The sequence below is a fragment of the Carcharhinus amblyrhynchos genome, chromosome 8 (assembly GCF_965287045.1).
Source record: "Carcharhinus amblyrhynchos chromosome 8, sCarAmb.v2.hapA, whole genome shotgun sequence".
Taxonomy (NCBI): Eukaryota; Metazoa; Chordata; class Chondrichthyes; order Carcharhiniformes; family Carcharhinidae; genus Carcharhinus; species Carcharhinus amblyrhynchos.
This window is the reverse complement of record NC_137331.1, coordinates 123170098-123189255: the sequence shown is the minus strand read 5'-3', so window position 1 is coordinate 123189255 and position 19158 is coordinate 123170098. Positions and strand designations below refer to the sequence as shown.

Here is a 19158-nt window from a genome sequence, read left to right as displayed (position 1 = left end):
GTTTTTGACAAACACAAACAAACAACAGAGATATTTCACTCTCCAATAACAAGGCATCCATGTGCATGAATAATCTTCTCCAGCCTCACAACCCTCCTGAGGTACATGCACTCATCCCATTCTATCCTTTCACAAATCTCTCACCTATCTCCAAATCCATCTCCAATTCTAATCGCTCCAACAGTGGTGGCCACGCCTTCAACTATCCAGGCTCTAAGGCCGTAAGACATTGGAGCAGAAGTAGGCCATTCAGCCCATTGAGTCTGCTCCACAATTCAATGAGATTGTGACTGATCTGATGTGATAATCCGCAACTCCACTTTCTCACCATACCCCCATAACCCTCAATTCCCTTACCGATTAAAACTGGAGGCAGTGATGTAATGGTATTCTCACTGGACTAGTAGTTCAGAGACTCAGGGTAATGCTCTGGGGAGCCTGGTTCAAATCCCACCTCAGCAGATATTGGAATTTGAATTCAATTAAAAATCTGAAATGAAATGTCTATTAGTGGCTATGTAACCATTGTTGATTGTTGTAAAAACCCATCTGGTTCACTAATGTCCTTTAGGGAAGGAAATCTGCCATCCTTACCTGGTCTGGCCTACATCTGACCCACAGCAATGTGGTTGACTTTTAACTGCCCTCTGAAATGGCTGAGTGAGACACTCAGTTCAAGGGCAATTAGGGATGAGCTCCCCCACGCAGTGAGTTTAGTGCTACTGGAAACCATTGGGAGAATTTCCTGATTGTAAATTGCACCTTTATACAGTCCCAGTACATCAACTTACTTTGAAATCGTCAGGGATGAGGAGTTTGGAAGTGCGAAGGAAGTTTAAGATGTAACGGAACATCTGACCATCTCTGTCGATGAAGTAATGCTGCTTGAGACTGTCCAAGACAATGGGTTCAGTTCCATCAAAGAGTCGACCAATCCTGCAAGCAGAAAAGTCAAGGGTCGGACATTTGGATGGTATCAAACGACAAATTTTAGACAGATGGCAAGCCATCGGAGGCAACAGAAATGTTTCACAGAAGCAAATGTGATATGTTAAAGAGTTGTTCTTAAGTTAATGTCAGGCTGTGGCACCTGTCTCTTATCACTTTTGTTAAAAGTTTAAGCTCTCCCATCGCATTAACAGAATGGGACCATTCAGCCCACTGACCATGTGGCAGCTTTTCAGAAGAGCTATCCTATTAGCTCCACCCCCCCCATCGCTCTTTCCCCGTAGCCTGGCAATTTTTTACCCTTTCCTGTATTTACCCAATTCCATTTTGAAAGTTCTTATTGAAACTGCCTGCACCAAGTCAGCACCAGGCTGATCAGGACAACTCATTAAATAAAACAAATTCCCAAGTCCCCTTGACTAGACATGGGAGCCACAAATGCTACCAACATGGGTGGCACGGTGGTACAGTGGTTGGCACTGCTGCCTCACAACTCCAGAGACCCAAGTTCGATTCCTGGCTTGGGCTATGTCCGCGCAGCTTTCCCCCAGGTGCTCCGGTTTTCTCCCACAATCCAAAGATGTGCGGGTTAGGTTGATTGCCCATGCTAATTTGACCCTTAATGTCCAAAGATGCGTAGGTTAGAGGGATTAGCAGGGTAAATATGTTGGGTTACGAGGTGGCGGAAGGTAATTGGGTAACGAGGTGGCGGAAGGTAATTGGGTAGGCAGGAGTTGAATTTACAATCGGATCAGCCACGACCTTATTGAATAGCAGAACAGGCTCGATGGGCCGAGTGGCCTATCTCCTGCCCTCTAATCCCAATTTCATTCCAAGAACGGCATGGCTCTATTCTGAACATGCTTTCTAACAATTAAAATAAAAATTGTGCATTGCTGAAAAAAGAGAAATGTTGCCAATGTCTTAACCTAAGTGTAAACTGTGATCATTTGAAATTTGGTATTCTTGCATTTGTCAAGCTGAGTACAAGATGAAAAGTTTCAGCAACCTCTCTGTTTTTCAGCAATACTTAAGTTCTGGAATATCAAACAAACACGCGCCACCTTACATTTACCTTGAATCGGAAAACTTAGTTAACGTCGCCAAACTACTGGTGTACATATGACCTCCCACGTCAATGTGCACTGGGGCGTTGGATTTGGTGAGCTGTGCTGGGGTCGGGATCCCCTGGTTCGTCAGCGGAGATACGGGAGATCTGGTCAGCAGGGGTCTTGACATGTTGTGCCGACTGTCCTGTAAGAGAAATGGTCACATCCATCAGTCACACCCGCCAAGCTCCAACTGTAAATTCAAAGTAAAAAGTGGGATTAACCCAACACTCGAACAGCTTTGAGATGAAAAGGACAGATTACACAATCAACTTTTTTACACCTGGAGAAACTTTTAAAGTTTTCTTTTAAACAAAGTTACGACTAAATTACTGACAGACTTAGTGTCTCTGATTTGTAGAAACCTTTCCAAATACAAATTTAAGCAGATTTAGTACTATCGGACAGACCCAAAAAATTTTAAAACGAGGAGCAGAACTCCTCAAGGTGCAATCAGCTCTGGCACAGTATTTCATCTTCCTTTCGTTAAACACAAGATAACTTTGACAAAGGGTTATCTGGACACGAAACGTCAGCTCTTTTCTCTCCTTACAGATGCTGCCAGACCAGCTGAGGTTTTCCAGCGTTTTCCTCTTTTGGTTTTAGATTCCAGCATCTGCAGTAATTTGCTTTGATACAAGATAACCATACCTTAGTGTAGTTATCTTGTGCAAGTAGTTTTTCTTCAAAGTAAAAAATGAGTCAGTGAAAACAATGTTGAACGTTACTAAAAAGAACCTGCATTTATATAGTGCCTTTCATAATCTCAGCACACCCCAAGCTACTTTACAGCCAATGAGGAACTTTGGAAGTGGAATCTCTGTTTTAACACAGGAAATGTAGCAGCCAGGTGTACCACAGAAAACAGCTTGGCGTGGCTCCTGCTCTGCCCAAGGCCGCACTCACCTGATGAAGGAGCAGTGCTCCGAAAGCTCGTGCTATCAAATAAACCTGTTGGACTTTAACCTGGTGTTGTGAGACTTCTTACCAAAACGCAAGAAACTACAAAGGGTTGTGAATGCAGCCAGCACAATTAAGGACCTCACGCACCCTGGACATTCTCTCTTCCACCTTCTTCTGTCGGGAAGAAGATACGAGAGTCTGAGGTCACGTACCGACCAACTCAAGAGAAGCTTCTTTCCTGCTGCTGTCAAGACATTTGATCTTGCGTTAAGTTGATCTTTCTCTACACCCTAGCAATGACTGTAACACTACATTCTGCACTCTCTTGTTTCCTTCTCTATGAACGGTATGTTTTGTAAGAAACAATACTTTTCACTGTATGTTAATACGTGACAATAATAAACCAAATCAATCAATCAATTATTAAGGCAGTGATAGCAACACACTTGGAAAATCACAATCTAATCAAGCAGAGTTAGCACAGTTTCATGAAAGGAAAATCTTGTCTGTCTAATTTGTTAGAATTTTTCGAGAAAGTCTCAACCAGAGTGGACCAAGGGGAATCAGTAGATGTGTTGTATTTGGACTTCCAGAAGGCTTTCAGCAAGGTACCCCATGAAAATTAAGTCATAAGATGAGAGCCCAAAGGGTTGGAGACTGTAGTACTGTGGTAATGTCACTGGGCCAGCAATCTAGAAACCTAGGCCAATGCTCTGGAGACCCAGGGTTCGAATCCCATCATGGCAGCTGGTGGAATTTAAATTCAATTAATAAGTCTGTAATATAAAGCCAGTCTCAATAGTGATGATCAAGAAACTATCGTTGTAAAACTGGTTCACTAATGTCCTTTGGAGAGGGAAATCTGCCGTCCTTACCTGGTCTGGCCTACACGTGACCCACAGCAATGTGGTTGACTCTCAACTGCCCTCTGAAATGGCGGAACAAGCCATTCTAGTTTAAGGGCAATTAAGTTTGGGCAATAAACACTGGCCTTGCCAATGATGCTCACATACCAAAGAATAAAATAAAATGCAGTTTAAAGATACGTGGTTTTGCTCAATCATCACAGTTACAATTTCACCAAACTTGATCAGTCACGTTATGGAGCTCTGACGAAGGGTCACCCAGACTCGAAACATTAGCTCTATTCTTCTCTCCACAGATGCTGCCAAAACTGCTGAGATTTTCCAGCATTTTCTGCTTTTGTTTCAGATCATCTGCAGTAATTTCATAGAGTCCTTAAGTTTAAGTTTATTTATTAGTGTTACAAGTAGCCTTACATTAACACTGTAATGAAGTTACTGTGAAAATCCCTTAGTCGCCACACTCCGATGCCTGTTCAGATATACTGAGGGAGAATTTAGCATGGCCAATGCACCTAACCAGCACGCCTTTCAGACTGTGAGAAGACACCAGAGCACCTACAGCAATCCCACAGTGCAGAAGGAGGCCATTCAGCCCATCCAGTCTGGACTGGGCAGGTCCTAGCTCCGTGACCCCAGGTGTTTACCCTAGCCAGCTCCCCTGACACCAAGAGACAATTTGGCGTGGCCAATCCACCTAACCCACACATCTCTGGACTATGGGAGGAAACTGGCAAACTCGGAGGAAACCCATGCAGACATGGGGAGAATGCGCAGACTCCACACAGGAAGTGACCCAAGCCGGGAATCAAACTCAGGTCTCTGGTGCTGGGAGGCAGCAGTGCTAACCACCGTGCCACCATTGCCGCCCGTTTAATCAGACTGCACTGATGGTTCAAGGATACAGTGAACTGACGGCGGAGAAAGATTCTTGTAAATTGAGCACCCCCCCCCCCACCCCTGGAGGATTACATTAACATCAAGGTTCGGCGGCATTCGAATGGACAAAATTGGACCATGTCCACGTACCCAGGCTCTGACTGGATGGACAGAGCCAGGCAGACAGGATCCAATCATCAACTCTCTGAACTGATCAGAAGATAGAGATACTGAGAACAAAGCTAAATGGCACAGCATCTTAAAACACTGCGAGCTGTATTCCACATTGTAACGTGCCACACCGAACCAACATACCATCAGTAACCGTTTCTTAATCTTTGCAGGCAGGGTAGAAATATCCTTGCAGCTAAAATATAATGAGCCCAAAGGGGCCTCTGTTACTTCCATGATTACAGCTGGTGCGATTAGTATTCTGGAAACCGGCACATCTGCAAGATGTCCAGACACTTTTTGAATCCTGCCGAGTAAATTATCTGCCAGGTATGCATTTGCCTTCTGGGCTTTTGGGAATCATGGACGTTCAGTCGTATGGACTGGCGGATGTGCATCACGACTGAAGTACGTGGGTGATAGAAAGGGCGGCGAGCAAAGTATACCTTGATGATGGCGATGAAGGGAAAAAAAACCCTTGACTTTTTGCTGGATGGTGCTGAATTATATTCCGGCGACACAAAGGTGAAAAACTTGTGGATTTCGCAGCAATGCCAGGGATGGGATCTTCCAGGCCTCCCTGCTTCTGGGAGCTTCCAGTCCTGCTGAAGATGATCCCTCCCTGCCACAGCTGTGGTGAGTTCCTGGGGAGAGAGCGGGAAAGTGGAACTGATCCACTTCAGATCAGCCATGATCTTACTGAATGGCGGGGCAGGCTCGAAGGGCTAGATGGCCGACTCCTGCTCCTATTTCTTACGTTCTTATGTTGCAGGAAGAGTTAGCCAAGCACAACAACTTACACAATGGCAGGACTGGGTGGCAGAGTGGTTAGCACCGCCGCCTCAAGGCGCCAGGGACCCGGGTTCAATTCCCAGCTTGGGTAACTGTGTGGAGTTTGCATGTTCATAGAATCCCCACACTACAGAAGGAGGCCATTTAGCCCATTGAGTCTGTACCAACCACAATCCCACCCAGGCCCTATTCCCGTAACATCACACATTTACCCTGCTAATTTCCCCGTCACTAGGGTCAATTTTGGCATGGCCAATCAACTTAACCCACACCTCTTGGGAGCGTGGGAGGAAACGGGAGCACCCAGAGGAAACCCATGCAGACACGGGGAGAATGTGCAAAATTCACACAGATAGTGACCAGGGCTAGAATCGAACCTAGGTCCCTGGCTTCGAGAGGCAGCAGTGCTAACCACTGTGCTGCCCGTGTCTGCCTGGGTTTCCTCCCACAATCCCAAGGGGGATTGGCCATGCTAAATGTGTTAGGTTCTAGGGATAGGAGGGGTGACCCTGGGAGAGATGCTCTGTTGGACAGTTGGCCTCCTTCTGCACCGTAGGGATTCCATGACTGAGAGATTCCAGTGGCGGGTAACGAGGGGCCGTCTCCTTCATCAGAAACACACTGCGGAGGGTCGGGGTGTTGAGGGGCAGGGAGCGAAAATCCTACCCAGTGTGTTGATGGGAGTACACGATTTCCCATGAGATGCATTTCCAACCTCAGATGCCAATCTCACACGTTACCAAAACCTCCCATCTCGTAACCTTCTCCATGAGCTAGACTCGGTTAGGCATGTTTGGGATTCGAAACACGTTTGCCCACTAACCTGCTGGAATTACGAGATGGCAAGTGTGGAGCAAACGTCAACATGGAATCTGTGACCTTGGTGAATGACGGGAACAATCGTTCGCCTCCAATACTCTTTAACAGAGACATGTTGTCAAAACTTTCCATCTTCCACTCATCAGGACAAACACAAGAATACCAAATTTCAAACCATCACAACAAATTATACTACAAGAAAAAAAGGGTATTGATTGGTGGGCAAGTCGACTGCAATTGGCTGAGGTGTGGCCAAAAAGCAAGCAACAGGGAACTATAGACTCCTCAAGCTCCTAGATGATTAAAAAAACCCCATAAAGTTTGAACAGACTCTGTTTGCCAGGAATGGTTCTCTGCATGTAAATGTAAGTCGTTACTAGGAAGTGTATACGAGCTATGAATAGTCTGCCTACTTAAACAATGAGATTTCACAATTGAGAAATAAACAGAGGAACAACAGACAAAGATGCAGAAAGAGAAATGAAGCAAGGAATGGAAAATTGGCCTAAGTGAAAGAAACAGGAAGTTTTATTATTAGTGTCACAAGTAGGCTTATATAAACACTGCAATGTAGTTACTGTGGAAAATCCTCTTGTCCCCACACTCTGCCACCAGATTGGACACATTGAGGAAGAATTTAGCACGGCCAATGCACCTAACCGGCACATCTTTGGGACTGTGGGAGGAAACTGGAGCACCCAGAAGAAACCCACGCAGACATGGGGAAAACATGCAAACTCCACCAAGACGATGATCCAAGCGGGGAATTGAACCTGGGTCCCTGGCGCTGTGAGGCAGCAATGCTAACCACTGTGCCACCGATGGAATGATCAGAAAAAAAAATCAAAAATTTAAAATTCTAAATCTCCAACAACAATTCCCAACCTAAATGAATGAGACTCTGCATTTATTTTCTGGGTCAGAGGCTGATCCTTACTTTTAACAGATTCATTCATAGGGTGTGCGCCTCACTGATTTGGGCAGCATTTATTGCCCAGCCCTTATTGCCCTTTCACAAGGTGCTGGTGAGCTGCCTTCTTGAACCGCTGAGCCCCTGAGGTGTAGGTACATCCACAGTGCTGTTACAGAAGGAGTTTCGAGATTTTGACACAGCAGAGTGAAAGAACAGTGATTTATTTCTGAGTCAGAATGGTGAGTGGCTTGGAGAAGAACCCTCACCTCCCCTTATTTAAATGTAAATTTAAAATTTACATCTTGTAAAATTACACTTAGCACATCAGATGTACAAGTTTCAAGTATCATTTCAAACACTATACAAGTTCAAAAGGTATCCCAATGCAGTCTACTTTTTTTTTTATACAGTAAGCACTCATCATAGTGAATGACTTACTCCACTGTTTCTGTTTATTCGACACAAAAATGTCCATCAAATACTTATTTTCATGTGTCCATTTTTAAAGAGACAGATATATGTCAAATGCTGATAATGGAGTATCAGGCGTTTCCACCACCATAATGATCATTAACAATTACTACACCGTTAAGAGAGAGCACTTTGTTAATTACCCAACTTAACTTTCTGTGGAGAGCTCAGAAATTCCCTTCCAACACCTCTCTACCTTATTTCCTTCCATAATACACTCCTTAAAACTAACCTTTCACACTGTCATATTTTGTTTGATAATGCTCGTGTGAAGTGTCCTGGAATGTTTCATTATGTGAAAGGAGCAATATATAAATATGCTATATAAACACAAGTTGTTGTTGCTAAGTAAGGGAGGTGATGGCCCAGTGGTATTCATCCATCAATAGTCCAGCTATGGTACCCATGTTCGAATCCCACCACAGCCTCAGTCTTCAACACCATTATTCCGACAAAACCCATCTCCAAATCTGTGGCCTGGGGCTTGGCTCCTCCCTCTGCGACTGGATCCTAGACTACCTAACTCACAGACTACAGGATAGGGAATAACACCTCTCCACGATCATCCTCAACACGTGCCCCACAAGGCTGTGCCCTCAGCTCTCCACCATACTCCTAATACACCTATGACTGTGTGGCCAAATTCTCGATCAACTCCATTTTCAACTTTGCTGATGACAGCAACGTACATAAGAACATAAGAAATAGGTGCAGGAGTAGGCCAACTAGCCCTTCGAGCCTGCCCTGCCATTCAATAAGATCATGGCTGATCTGTCGTGGCTCAGTTCCACATTCCCGCCCTCTCCCCATAACCCTTAATCCCCTCTCTTATCAAAAACCCATCAAGCCGCGTCTTAAAAATATTTAGCGAGGTAGCCTCCACCACTTTAACGGGCAGAGAATTCCAGAGGTTCACCACCCTTTGAGTGAAGAAGTTCCTCCTCAACTCTGTTCTAAACTGCCCCCCCTTTATCTTGAGGCTGTGCCCCCTAGTCCTACTATCCTTTCTGAGCGGGAAGAGGTCAGATCTCAAACAATGACGAAAGACAGTACAGGAATGAGACAGAGAAACTGGTGAACTGGTGGGATGAACATAAGGACATAAGAAATAGGAGGAGTCGGCCATCTAGCCCTTCGAGCCTGCCCCACCATTCAATAAGATCATGGCTGATCTGAAGTGGATCAGTTCCACTTTCCTGCCTGCTCCCCATTACCCTTAATTCCCCTGTCTATCAAAAATCTATCTACCAGTGTCTTAAATATATTCAACGAGGTAGCCTCCACCACTTCAATTACCACCACTTCAGATTATCGATGACGATAATCTCTCCTTCAATGTCAACAAAACGAAGGCGATTGTTATTGACTTCAGGAAATGTAGTGGAGAACATGCCCCTGTCTACATCAATGGGGATGAAGGATGAGCTTCAAGTTTCCACGTGTCCAGATCATCTACAACCTGTCCTGGTCCCTCCAGCTGACACTATGGTTAAGAAAGCTCGCCAATGCTTCTACTTTCTCAGAAGACTAAGAAATTTTGGCATGTCAGCTACTACTCTACCAACTTTTACAGATGCACCATAGAAAGCATTCTTTCTGGTTGTATCACAGCTTGATATGGCTCCTGCTCTGCCCAAGACCGCAAGGAACTACAAAGGGTCATGAACAAAGCCTAGCCCATCATGCAAACCAGCCTCCCATCCGTTGTTTACATTGACATTACTGACCCAGATGAGTTTTTAAGACAATCGGCAATGGTTTCATGGTCATCAGTAGGTTCTTAATTCCAAATATTTTTTATTGAATTCAAATTTCACATCTGCTGTTGATTTGATTTATTACTGACACATGTATTAGTACACAGTGAAAAGTATTGTTTCTTGGGTGCTATACAGACAAAGCATACCATTCATAGAGAAGGAAAGGAGAGAGTACAGAATGTGGTGTTACAGTCAATGCTAGGGTGTAGAGAAAGATCAACTTGTGCGAGGTAAATCCATTCAAAAGTCTGACAGCAGCAGGGAACAAGCTGTTCTTGAGTTGGTTGGTACATGACTTCAGGCTTTATATCTTTTTCCCGATGGAAGAATGTGGAAGAGAGAATGTCCGGGGTGCGTGGGGTCCTTTAATTATGCCGGCTGCTTTGCCGAGGCAGCGGGAAGTGTAGACAGAGTCAATGGATGGGAGGTGTGAAAGAATAGAAAACTGTTGTGTGTGGGACTTTGTCGCACACAAACTATTGATAGTATTAGCATAAATAATGCTATTTATTTAAATAGCATTAAAAAACATTTCAGAAAGTAATTCATGGGCTGTGAAGCTCCTTGAGACGTCCTGTGTGCAGATATGAAAGAGGTCACATTAAAAAAAACACAGAAAATGCTGGAAAGTCTCAGCAGGTCTGACAGCATCTGTGGACAGAGAATAGAGCCAACGTTTCGAGTCTGGGTGCCCCTTCGTCAGAGCTAGTCATAAACGTAATCTGGCTCTTCCCTTATCATGGTCTGTGGAAGTACAGCCAAACAACAGCAGGGTAAAAGTGAAGCTAGATACACTTGTGAGGGGAAAAGGAATGGAAGGGTATGTTGATAGTGTGTGATGAAGAGGGGTGGGTGGAGGTGTGTGTGTGGAGGATGAACATTAGCGTGGAAAGGTGAACAGGCTGCTTGAGTGAGCAGCAGTGTGAACGTCCACACGTCCTGCCCTCAAAACGTTATTCAGTGCAACTAAAATTAGCAGTGTAACAGGGTCACTGCACTGGAGTACACTAAAGATAAAGTACCTGCAGTGACTGGGAGAACAGTGACCTGGAAAGATTATAGGGCTTTATAGAAACAGTTCAGGCAATTTATGTCTCATTTGCAAAACAAACCCTTTCCCAGAAGTAGCAAACCCTTGGTTTCTCTCATATGCTATAGAGATAATGATTTTATTTATTTACTAGTGTCACAAATAGGCTTGCATTAACATAGTAAGAAGTCTCACAACACCAGGTTAAAATCTAGCAAGTTTATTTGGAATCACGAGCTTTCAGAGCGCTGATGAAGGAGCAGTACTCTGAAAGCTTATGATTCTAAACAAACCTATTGGACTTTAACCTGATGTTGTGAGACTTCTTACTGTGCCCACCCCAGTCCAATGCCAGCATCTCCACATCATGGCTACATTAAAACTGCAATGAAGTTACTGTGAAAATCCCCTAGTCACCACACTCTGGCACCTGTTCGGGTACACTGAGGGAGAATTTAGCATGGCCAACACACCTGTATTCAGCATATCTTTCGGATTGTGGGAGGAAACCGGAGCACCCGGAGGAAACCCAATCAGACATGGGGAGAACATGCAGACACTGCACAGACATTGACCCAAGCTGGTAATTGAACCTGGGTCACTAGTGCTGTGAGGCAGCAGTGCTAACCACCGTGTCACAGTGTCACCCCAATGTATACTAGTGTGCAGAGAGAGATCAACATGATCAGCCAGATATGCTGTTCTAGGGCAGTATTAGCAGAGCACAATACAGTTAGCCACACCAGAGGAACTACAATCAGCATTTCTATAACACACTTAATGCAGTGAAACATTCCAAGAGCTTCACAGCAATGTTTCTAGACACTAAACCAGCAATGGACAACTTAGACTGGTGAGCAGGCCACATTAGTGGCTCTCAAGATTGAAACTGGGCTTGTTAGAGCATAAGAACATAAGAAATAGGAGCAGGAGTAGGCCATCCAGCCCCTCGAGCCTGCCCCGCCGTTCAATAAGATCATGGCTGATCTGTCGTGTCTCAGTTCCACTTTCCCGCTTTCTCCCCATAACTCTTAATCCCCTCGCCTATCAAAAACCTATCAACCCGCATCTTAAATATATTTAGCGAGGTAGCCTCCACCACTTCAACGGGCAGAGAATTCCCGAGATTCACCACCCTTTGAGTGAAGAAGTTCCTCCTCAACTCCGTTCTCAACTTGTTCACTAAGCATGAGGACCAGCCATGATCAAAACGAGTGGCAGAGCAAGCTCGAAGGGCCGAATGGCCTACAGCCACTTCTAGTTTCTATGATCCCATGAATCAGATTAAATACATTTAATAAATGCTGAATATTTCATAATGAGTTATGAAAATGCTTCATCATTTCGATATTAACGGAACTGTCCTCAACTTCAAATGGTAAACACTAAAAAAAATTAACGCTTTGGACACAGAGGGAGCACACGGCTCTCACAGTCAGTGTTGTGAGCAACCAGCACCCACCTCACTTCACTTCAATCACACCGGCAGGAAAAAAAAACTACACGGACAGGAATCAGTTCAATGTGGCAACTCTGCAAGTGGGCAGGTCGCATGTCGCCCGCCTCTATGTTAAAGCCACACAAGGAGACATCAGGAAAGATGGTCCAATGGTTGGTCAAAAAAGGTATGCTCTAAGGAACATCATAAAAGTAGGAGGAGGGGGGTGCGGAGAGTAAATTCAAGAGTTCACTGTTAATTGTCAGCTACGACTCTCACCGACTTTTACAGATGAACCATGGAAAGCATTCCTTCCGGTTGTATCACAGTTTGGTGTGGGCTCCTGCTCTGCCCAAGACCGCAAGAAACCACAAAGAGTCGTGAACAATGCCCAATCCATCACGCAAACCAGCCTCCCATCCATTGACTCTGTCTACACTTCCTGCTGGCTCGGAAAAGCAGCCAGCATAATCAAGGACCCCACTCACCCTGGACATTCCCTCTTTCACCTTCTTCTGTCGAGAAAAAGATACAAAAGTCTGAGATCACGTACCAACTGACTCAAGAACAGCTTCTTCCCTGCAGCCATCAGACTTCTGAATGGACCTACTTTGCACTAAGTTGATCTTTCTCTACACCCTAGCTATGACTGTATCACTACATTCTGCACTCTCGTTTCCTTCTCTATGAATGGTATGCTTTGTATAGTGCGCAAGAGGCGATACTTTGCATTATATGCTAGTACATGACAATAATAAATCAAAAGTATCAATTCTATGGTGCACCTGTAAAAGTTGGTGAGTCGTAGCTGACATGCCAAATTTCCTTAGCCTTCTGAGAAAGTAGAGGTGTTGGTGTGCTTTCTTAATTATATTGTTGGCATGGGGAGGACCAGCACAGTTGTTGATGAGCTGGACATCAAGGTCTTGACCCTTTCTACATTATCCCCATCGGTGGCATGTTCTCCACTATGCTTCCTGAAGTTGATGACAATCTCCTTCGTTTTGTTGATGTTGAGGGAGAGATTATTGTCGTCACACCAGTTCACCAGATTCTCTATCTCATTTCCTGTACTCTGTCTCATCATTGTTTGAGTTCCGACCCACTACGGTGGTGTCATCAGCAAACTTGAAAACTGAGTTGGAAGGGAATTTGGCCAGTTATGGGTGTATAGTTTTCACTGTATACATGTGACAATAATAAATCAAATCAAAACTGTACTTACTTATAGCAATAGTACTGGGGGACTCAATTGTTAGAAGCACAGACAGGCGGTTCTGTGAGTGCAAACGAGACTTCAGGATGGTAGTCTGCCTCCCTGGCGCTAGGGGCCTGCCTCTGAGTGGGTAGAGAGCATCCTAAAAGGGGAGGGCAATCAGACAGACCTCATTGTCCACATTCGTACAAATGATGTGGGTAGAAAGAGCAGGGGGGGGTCCTGCAAGAACAATTTAGGGAGTTAGGTAGGAGGCTAAAAAACAGGACCTCTAGGGTAGCAATCTCTGGATTACTCCCTGTGCCACGTGCTAGTGAGGCTAGGAACAGGGAGATTGTGCAGCTAAACACATGGCTGAAGAACTGGCGCAGGAGGGAGGGCTTCAGATTCATGGGTCACTGGGACGATGGGACCTGTACAAGAAAGACGGGTTACACCTGAACCAATATCCTGGCTGGGAGGTTTGCTAGTATGGTTCGGATGGGTTTAAACTAATGTGGCGGAGGGTGGGGATCGGAACAATAGGTCAGCAAGCGTACAGAACTGGGGACGAGCATGGGGCCAAGACAAAACTACCTAAGAGGAAGAGCAATCTGGGGGAAGGATGAACTCAGTGGGGCTGGAGGTCTGGAGTGCATCTGCTTCAACGTAAGGAGCGTAACAGGCAAGACAGATGAACTTAGAGCCTTAGTGCATGCGCAGAACTTGGATGTGGTTGCAGTGACAGCTGGTTAAAAGGACAGGACTGGTAGCTGAATAGTCCAAGGTATAAGTGTTTTAGGCGAGACAGAGGTGGAGCTAGAAGAGGTGAAGGAGTAGCAATACTGGTTAGGGAGCATATTACAGCGGTACAGAAGGTGGACAATTTGGAAAGATTATGTAATGAGACACTGTGGATAGAGCTCAGAAACAGGAAGGGCGCAGTCACTATGCTGGGGGTATACTACAGGCCTCCCAACAGCCCACAGGAAGTTGAAGAACAGGTATGTAAGGAGATTTGGGACAGGTGTAGAAAAAAAAGGGTTGTTGTAGTGGGAGACTTTAATTTCCCTCATATAGACTGGAAATCCCTTAGGGCTGGGGGTTTGGACAGGGAGGAATTTGTAAAATGTGTCCAGGAAAGTTCTTTGGAACAATATATTGATAGTCCAACTAGAGAGGGGGCTATACTGGGCCTAGTACTGGGGAATGAGCCCAGTCAGGTCATCAAAATTTCAGTGGGGGAACATGTGGCGAACAGTGACCACAATTCTGTAAACTTGCAGGTAGTCATGGAAAAGGATGAGTGTTGTCCTATGAGTAAGGTGCTGAATTGGGGGAAGGCTAACTGCAACCGGATTAGGCAGGATTTGGTGGCTGTTGATTGAGAGAGGCTGTTCGAGGGTAAATCCACATCTGGCATGTGGGAGTCTTTCAAGGAGTGCAGGACAGGCATGTGCCTGTAAAAAGGAAGGATAGGAAACATAGGATTCGAGAGCTGTGTATAACCAGGGAAATTGTGGATCGAATCAAAAAGAAAAAAAAGAGGCATACATAAGGTCCAGGCAGCTAAAAACAAATGAAGCATTGGAGGAATACAGAGAAAGTAGAAAAGAACTCAAACAGGGGATTAGAAGGGCAAAAAGGGGTCACAAAATGTCCTTGGCGGACAGGATTAAGGAGAACCAGACATGCTAGGATCATTTAAGACTTATCTAGATAGCCACATGAACAGACTGGGAACAGAGGGATACAAACGGATGGTCTAGTTAGAAACGCATGATTGGTGCAGGCTTGCAGGGCCAAAAGGCCTGTTCCTGTGCTGTACTGTTCTTTGTTATATGTCGATGCTGGTCATTAACTGGGGTTTAAGCTGATTAAAACTGTGGGGTAGGGGGTGTATTCTTACTTGCAATGTTTCATTCTGTAAATAAATGCAAGATGGAGTAAAATTTGGCTCCAACACCATTCTTCACCAACTAGCTTTCTGGTTAGGATTGGTTTGAAAGCACCGTCACCAGTGGTAGAGTGTTGGTAATAAGGGAAGTTAGGGCAGATGAGGGGGAAAGGGAGGGGGCAGTAGGAAAGCAGTAAAGTATGGAAATCTCGTGCTTTTTTTTCATCCAAAGCCCACCAGCAAATTGCCAATAAAGAACAGAGCTTGAAACAGACAGGGTCTTCTGCTGGCACTGGTGACCTTCAGGTAACCAAAGTCACAAAGGAAGGGAATTTGACCCATACACTTGAAATTAAGCAGTAAATAGGGAGACGTTCCCTTTAGATCTAACAAAAGGTGCACAGGTTTAATATAACCTACTGTGGTGTCACAGAGTCACTGCTGCAGTGTAGGGAAGACACAGCCAATTTACACGCAGCAAGTTCTGACAGATAATGTGATCATGAACTCGTTAGAGTTTAGAAGAATGAGGGGAGATCTCATTGAGACGTATAAGATGATGGATGGGATGGATAGGATAGAGGTGGAGAGACTCTTCCCGCTCAAAAAAGACAGTAGGACTAGGGGGCACAGCCTCAAGATAAAGGGGGGGCGGTTTAGAACGGAGTTGAGGAGGAACTTCTTCACTCAAAGGGTGGTGAATCTCCGGAATTCTCTGCCCGTTGAAGTGGTGGAGGCTGCCTCGCTAAATATTTTTAAGACGCAGGTTGATGGGTTTTTGATAAGAGAGGGGATTAAGGGTTATGGGGAGAGGGCGGGAAAGTGGAACTGAGCCACGACAGATCAGCCATGACCTTATTGAATGGCGGGGCAGGCTCGAAGGGCTAGATGGCCTACTCCTGCTCCTATTTCTTGTGTTCTTGTGAACAGTGAATCTACTGTGGTGCTATTAATTGAGGAATATTGATAAGGATAAAGGGGAGAGTTTTGCTACTGCTCATTGAAACAATGCTATTCTTTATCTTGAGATGGCTAATGGGTCCTTAGTTTTTGAGTCTCATCTGAAAGACAGCACATCTGGCAGTGCAGCAACACCTCCCACACTGCACCAAGAGCCTCGGCCTAGACTCTACGCCCAAGTTCCTGAAGTGGGACTTGAACCTGTAACCCTCTTGACTCGGAGGTGACAGTGCCACCCTCGGAGCCCTGCCCTACGCCAAGACCAACTTCACCCAAGCCTCAAGAAAAAGACCCGTTTCCCTCTCGAGAGTTGGTTTATTGCATCTATTGTGGCGCACTTAAATCCAACTTATGCTATAATTGCCAAGGGAGCCGAGTTATAAATTCAGGCTGCTGTGCACATAACCCGTTGGCTTTGTTACTCTGAGCCTCAGATAACGCAGGCACACAAGGCTTACTTGGCCCGAAGGGATGGATGCCCTTTGGAGAGAAGAACATTTACACATTCAGCAACTTGAGGGATAATAGAAACAGAATATTTCTGTCCCCCCAGCCCCCCCAAACAAAAGCTTATCAAAATGTCTGAGGTAAACATGTTTATTCTGTTACAGTTTGAATTTAGACAGACTGAGAACAGGCACACAAGCTGTTAAGAGAATAACAAACGACCTAAACCTTGGCCCGTTTTCAAACTTATAAACCAAATGAGATGCAGGTGAAAGGGACAGAAAGAACAACTGCATCTTCGAATAAAGAATATTAGAAATAAGAGGAGTCCCCTTGAGCCTGCTTGCCATTCAATACATAGAAACATGGAAAATAGGAGCACGAGTAGACCATTCGGCCTTTCGAGCCTGCTGCACCATTCATCATGACCATGGCTGATCATCCAATGCAATCACCTGATCCTACCTTCCACCTCCCCCCCCCCACCCCCCACCCGCCATATCCTTTGATGCCCTTCACCCCGAAAGCAATATCTAATTTCTTGAAAACATTCCATGTTTTGGCCTCAACTGCTTTCTGTGGTAGCGAATTCCTTAGGGTCACCACTCTCTGGGTGAAGAGATTTCCCTGTATTCTTAAACGATGGACCCTGGTTCTGGACACCCCCACCGTCGGGAACATCCCTTCTGCGTCCACCCTGCCTGGTGGCTGTTAGAATTTTATACGTTTTAGTGAGATACCCCCCTCAATCTTCTAAACTCCAGCGAATACAATCCTAACCGGCTCCATCTCTTTTCATACATCGGTCGTGCCACTCCAGGAATCAGCCTTCGCTGTACTCCCTCTATAGCAAGGACATCCTTCCTCCGATAAGGAGACGACAACTGCACCAAAACACAATATCCCCTGTGTGGCCCTGTATAATTGCGGCAAGGCATCCCTGGCTCCTGTTCTTGAATCCTTGCACTTTGAAGGCCAAATACGATCACAGATAATAAAGCGTTGGCTTCATTTCGCTTGCCTGCACCTGCATCCGTAGCCCTCGACGCCCTTATTCATTCAAAAAAATTGTCCAACACGACCCTGAATACGTTCAGTCACCCGGTCTCCACTGCTTTCTGGGGGAGGGGATTCCACAGACTAACCACCCCGAGAGAAGGAATTCCTCATCATATTTTTATATCGTGTTCCACTCCCACCACCCTTCCTTACCACTTCTGGACACCCCCAATGAGGTGGAACATCCTCTCACCAGTCAAGCCCTCTCAGGATCTTTTTGAAACATACACGATCAAATCTGGAAAGACGGAGGCTGAGGGGGAGATCTGATTGAGGTCAATAAAATTATGAAAGTAAAGACAGGGAGGATAAATCGGAGGCTTTTTCCCCAGGGTGGAAAGGTCAACTATAAAAGGGCACAGGTTCAAGGTGCGGGGGTTAGTTTGGGGGGAGACGTGCGGGGGAAGTTTTTCACACAGAGAGAGGAACACGCTGCTAGGCAATTAGCAACGTTCAAGGTGTATCTTGATAGATGCATGACCTGGAGGTGAACAGAGGGATAGAAACTGCATATCGGTGCAGGCTTTGGCTGAAGGGCCTATTAAGAACATAATAACTAGGAGCAGGAGTAGGCCATCTGGCATCTCGAGCCTGCTCTGCCATTCAATAAGGTCATGACTGATCTTTTTGTGGACCCAGCTCCACTTACCCACCTGCTCACCATAACTCTAAACTCCTTTACTGTTCAAAAATCTATCTATCCTTACCTTAAAAACATTCATACTTCACTGGGCAGGGAATTCCACAGATTCACAACCCTTTGGGTGAAGGAGTTCCTCCCCAACTCAGTCCTAAATCTGTTCCCCCTTATACTGAGGCCACTCCCCCCCACCATTCTAGTTTCACCCACCAGTGGAAACAAACTCCCTGCTTCTATTTTATCTATTCCTTTCATAATCTTATATGTTTGCATAAGTACCCCTCATTCTTCTAAATCCCAATGAGTATAGTCCCAGTCTACTCAGTCTCTCCTCAAAAGCCAACCCTTTCAATTTCAGTTCCTGTGCTGTATTGTTCTTTGTTCAAATTCAGAACTTCCTAAAGCACCTTGTGGTCAACAGACAATTTGTTGAACTGGTGCAATGCGAGAGAAGTGGCAATTAATTTGCACAACAATTAACAATGAGAAGCTTTGATGTGATTTATTATTGTCACATTCACTGGGATACACTGAAAAGAATTGTTTCTTGCGCACTGTACCGTTCATAGAGAAGGAAAGGAGAGAGTGCAGAAAGTAGCATTACAGTCATAGCTAGGGTACAGAGAAAGATCAACTTAATGTGAGATAGATCCGTCAGGGAAGAAGCTGTTCTTGAGTCGGTTGGTACATGACCTTAGACTTTTGTATCTTTTTCCTGACGGAAGAAGGTGGAAGAGAGAATGTCCGGGATGCATGGCATCCTTAATTATGCTGGCTGCTTTTCCCGAGGCAGTGGGAAGTGTAGATGGAGTCAATGAATGAGAGGCTGGCTTGCGTGATGGACTGGGCTACATTCACGACTTT

At 45.2% G+C, this 19158-nt stretch overlaps 1 protein-coding gene across 3 annotated transcripts in view; it reads right to left on the bottom strand.

The window, feature by feature from the left end:
* The window catches only part of LOC145346878 (BTB/POZ domain-containing protein KCTD1), a 128931-nt gene that overhangs the window by 13078 nt on the left and 96695 nt on the right, over window positions 1-19158 (bottom strand). For 2 of the 3 annotated variants that reach the window (XM_080194741.1, XM_080194739.1), the window contains exons 2-3: window positions 2024-2202; window positions 792-936 (exon numbers count right to left, since the gene is read on the bottom strand). In XM_080194741.1, the coding sequence (XP_080050867.1) occupies window positions 792-936; window positions 2024-2202 (324 nt within the window). Of the gene's footprint in view, window positions 1-791; window positions 937-2023; window positions 2203-12881; window positions 13142-19158 lie in introns of those variants that run through there. The other variant, XM_080194740.1, reaches the window with a different exon arrangement.